The sequence below is a fragment of the Tupaia chinensis genome, unplaced genomic scaffold (assembly GCF_000334495.1).
Source record: "Tupaia chinensis unplaced genomic scaffold, TupChi_1.0 Scaffold144741_1, whole genome shotgun sequence".
Taxonomy (NCBI): Eukaryota; Metazoa; Chordata; class Mammalia; order Scandentia; family Tupaiidae; genus Tupaia; species Tupaia belangeri.
In genome coordinates this window covers 408,980-413,049 of record NW_006204601.1, presented here as the reverse complement: position 1 = coordinate 413,049, position 4,070 = coordinate 408,980, and the positions used below count along the sequence as shown (strand labels likewise).

Genomic DNA, 4,070 nt, shown 5'->3' with positions numbered 1-4,070 from the left:
TCAAGCAAGGGATGGTGACTGACGTGTCTCGTCTGTCTCCCGACTAGCCCGAGGCTGGGTGCTTGGAAGTCACAGTGACCAGTCTTTACCGATCCCACTAAGCTAAAGCTCAGTGCGCGTTGCAGCGCATTAACGAATCAAATCAGCCTGGGAGACAGGGAGCAAGGCCGAAAGAACAAGCCTGGAAAGACGCAAAGAAACCTTCCTCCGGCTCAGCTCCGCAGCGGGCTGGGGCAACTTTCTAGACACAAAGCCACGCCCCTCTCTTAAACACCCCTTCGGACTCACTTCTCTCCGGCCGGCCCGGCCTCTCATCTCGGGCTGCTCAAGGCCCCGCCCACAAGGCGTGGTCGGCCCGGGGAGAGCTACGATCCCGCCAACAATGACTCCGCCTCTCCTTCCTCTGAGAAACCTGTCCCTTTTATTTAAAGAAGACGTTTACGTCAGCCCGTCTTACGTAGCTTTGCGTCATCAGTGCAAGGCGCGGAGGCGGGACTTCCTGCTCCTCGTTCTAACAGCTTCCGGGAGAAGCCGGAAGAGACCAGACCCTGGCCAGAATCGGGGGTTGCCAGCCCCTCCCCCGGCCCCTACGGGAAGAAGAGCTCAGGGGCTCCCCTGGCGAAGTCAAAACATTTAGTGTGGCCTTCTCAGGTGAGGACCTCTTTTCCTATCCGAGCACGGTACCAGTCCGAGCCCCCTTTAATTTCCCATCACTCCCCGCGTCCTCAAGCCCCGCCCCTAGGCCCCCAGCCCCGCCCCGAAGCTTGAGGGGTGTGGATGGTTTGTGACCCCTTCACCTGCCTGACCCTACCCCACAGAGACTGGGACATCTGGGTTTGGGCATGTTAGTCGGAACCAGGCAGCCCTTCGACTCGGGTGGATCCATGGACCCCACTTCGGCGCCGCAGGAATAGGACCGCCTCGACGCGGAGGCTTCGGCTCAGAAAGCTGGGTCGGGGACCCCTCCTCACTGCGCGGTCAGGGTGGTTCACAGGCTGAGGAAAGAGCAAAGGCGTCTGAGGCTGGAGACCTGGGGTCCTGCGCGGCCCCTCTCCACGAGAGTTCCCTGTCTGTGCCAGCTGTTATCGTCTCTTTGCCGCGGTTTCCTTTTCCGTAAATCACGGTTAATGACATTAACCTCCTTATTCTCAGGAGTTAGTTGTGAGTGATAAATAATTGCTCCCATTTGTTTAGTGAACAGTTGCAATGTGCCAGGCACTGTGCTAAGTATTTTGCTTCGATGATTTCACATCTTCAGAACAACCTTATGAGGTAGGTACTATTTTTAACCCCATTTTACTGATGAGAAAACCGAGACTGAGAAAGTTGTCTGAGGTTACATAGCTAGTAAGAGACAAGACAGGAATTATTTTATTTATTTTTGCTGACTCCAGAACCAGTTTGTTAAATAAGAATGTAGAAACTCTTCCACAGATATCCTTTGAGCAACTACTATGGCGTTACGCTGGGCACTGCAGTACAAAGAGAAGCACGTGTGATGCTAGGCTTCTGGAAGTTGTAGAGAGATGGACAGGTAGATCAGTGTAATGAAGTTATATAGGTGCTGTGAGAATAATCTGATAATGATAATCACCAGGCTGGATTTGCCCAGGGACAGCTGTTGAAAGCAGCAGATTCTCCAAGGAAAAGAGTAGGTCCCCCCAGGAGCAAGCAGAGATCCTTCTTGTCTTTCTAAGAAACTGCAGAGGGAGAACCTGCACTTATGAGAAGAGAGACCAAACTATGGGTTGGGAGAACTGTTGTGAAGTCTTTTCCAATCAGTTTCACTTGGGTAGTGGTTTTTGCAGTCGTGAGCCACGGTAACCCAGGGGATGGTGTTTCTAGTATTTGCCCTACATGGCTCCCCAGGGCTTGCCAGAGGGTTTTGGAGGAGGCAGACATGGTGTCTCCTGCATAGTGTCTGCTGATGGTCCCTACAGAGTTGTCCCTAAAGCAGTAGTCTGACTGCTTTTGATGCTAGGTTGATTTTCTTGGGCTCTTAATATTTGGGCCTGGATCTGTGACCGTGAATGAAATAGAACTTAGATGAGATAATCTGGTCAGGGTGGCTGCCAAGCACCCCCAAAGGGGCTCCAAAATGAAAGATTTCAGGCTTTCATTGGAGGCTGCTCATGGGGGCACATTTGCTTGACCCAGTGATGAAAATCAGCCATCAGTGGTGTTAGCAGCAGCAGCAGCAGCAGCAGCAAGGCTGTGAGGTTTTCTTGAGGATCCATGCTCCCTTGGGCATTGGACGTGACAGGGGGAGGGGGTAGATCCTGAAAGCTGGAGAAATTCACAGTAGAGGCAGAGGTAAGCCCTAAGCTTGGTCATCCAGAGTTAGGGACAGTTTGTCTCCCTTCTCTGGAACACTAAATTCCATTTTCAGGGCTGGGTTAGTTAGAACATAAACTAGAAATCTGCTCATAACCCCCCAGGGTCTGCTGATGCTATCCCCCTTTGTCCCTGCAGCGTGGACCCGGTCAGCAGCCAGGCCATGGAGCTCTCTGATGTCACCCTTATTGAGGGCGTGGGTAATGAGGTGATGGTGGTGGCAGGTGTGGTGGTGCTGATTCTAGCCTTGGTCCTAGCTTGGCTCTCTACCTACGTGGCAGACAGTGGTAGCAACCAGCTCCTGGGCACTATTGTGTCAGCAGGTGACACATCTGTTCTCCACCTGGGGCATGTGGACCACCTTGTGGCAGCCCAAGGCACCCCAGAGCCAACTGAACTTCCCCACCCATCAGAGGGTAATGATGAGAAGACTGAAGAGGCTGGTGAAGGTGGTGGAGACCCCACAGGGGAACCTGGAGCTGGGGGTGGTGTTGAGCCCAGCCTTGAGCATCTCCTTGACATCCAAGGCCTGCCCAAAAGACAGACAGGTGCAGAGAGCGACAGTCCAGAGGCCCCTCCAAGATCTGAGGATAGCACCTGCCTCCCTCCCAGCCCCGGCCTGATCAACGTGCGGCTCAAATTCCTCAATGACACCGAGGAGCTGGCTGTGGCCAGGCCAGAGGATACTGTGGGTGCCCTGAAGAGGTGAGTGGATTGGAAAGAGGGAGGTCGTTCATCCTCATGCCTTTGTTTCTGTAAAAGGCTACAGACATGGAGACAGCAGGGAAATGTCACTTCAATTCCTACTACATGTAGCTGGCATATCTCCTTAGAAAGTCAGTCTTGTGTTCTCTACCCCCCTGCCCCCGTTGTCCTGGTTATTAGTCCAGTCCTGCTGCCTTCTCGTTCCTTGCCCTCAGTCTTTCTCGCTGTCTTTTTCATCCTTATAGCAAATATTTCCCAGGACAAGAGAGCCGAATGAAACTGATCTACCAGGGCCGCCTGCTGCAGGACCCAGCCCGCACGCTGCGTTCCCTGAACATTACCGACAACTGTGTGATTCACTGCCACCGCTCACCCCCTGGGGCAGCTGTTCCAGGTCCCTCAGCCTCCCTGGCCCCCTCAGCCACTGAGCCACCCAGCCTCGGCGTCAGCGTGGGCAGCCTCATGGTGCCAGTGTTTGTGGTGCTGTTGGGTGTGGTTTGGTACTTCCGGATCAATTACCGCCAGTTTTTCACAGCACCTGCAACTGTCTCCCTGGTGGGGGTCACTGTCTTCTTCAGCTTCCTAGTTTTTGGGATGTATGGACGATAAGGACATAGGAAGAAAATGAAAGGCATGGTCTTCTTCCTTTATGGCCTCCCCACTTTCCTGGCCAGAGCTGGGCCCAGGAACCTAGGAGGGAGGGGTGGAAAGGATGTGATGAGGGCCCCCTCCATAGGACACAGGAGGCAGGTATGGGGCTTCCTCTTCATGTCCACTGGGGTAGACATCCCCTCTGTGCAAGCACAACTCAGGTAGAAGTGGATCGCATTTCTTCACTAGTCCCTAGGGCATTACGAGCTGGCTAAGCTCAGTGGGGAGCCTGGGCTCTGAGGAGTCCCTCCCAACTGTGGCCCTAGGTTTCCCCAGTGTCCTGCATGTCTGCCCATCACCCTGTGTTGCCTGTCAGGACAGCTCAGCATGGCCCCAGCACACTTCTGTAGGGAGCCTGGAGCATCCTTGGGCTCCTTAGT

General features: G+C 54.0%; 1 protein-coding gene across 3 annotated transcripts; it reads left to right on the top strand.

Moving 5' to 3' along the window:
- Positions 1-502: 502 nt before the first annotated feature.
- TMUB2 (transmembrane and ubiquitin like domain containing 2) lies at positions 503-4,070 on the top strand. Of its 3 annotated transcripts, XM_006167369.3 has the most exons (4): positions 503-651; positions 1,195-1,272; positions 2,473-3,039; positions 3,285-4,070. In XM_006167369.3, exons 2-4 carry the CDS (start codon positions 1,241-1,243, stop codon positions 3,646-3,648), a joined length of 963 nt encoding a protein of 320 aa, XP_006167431.1. In that variant the 5' UTR covers positions 503-651; positions 1,195-1,240; the 3' UTR covers positions 3,649-4,070. The 3 variants fall into 3 exon arrangements, with proteins under 3 accessions (XP_006167431.1, XP_014439271.1, XP_006167430.1); XM_014583785.2 differs by lacking the exon at positions 1,195-1,272; XM_006167368.2 differs by lacking the exon at positions 503-651 and having other exon boundaries at positions 674-1,272.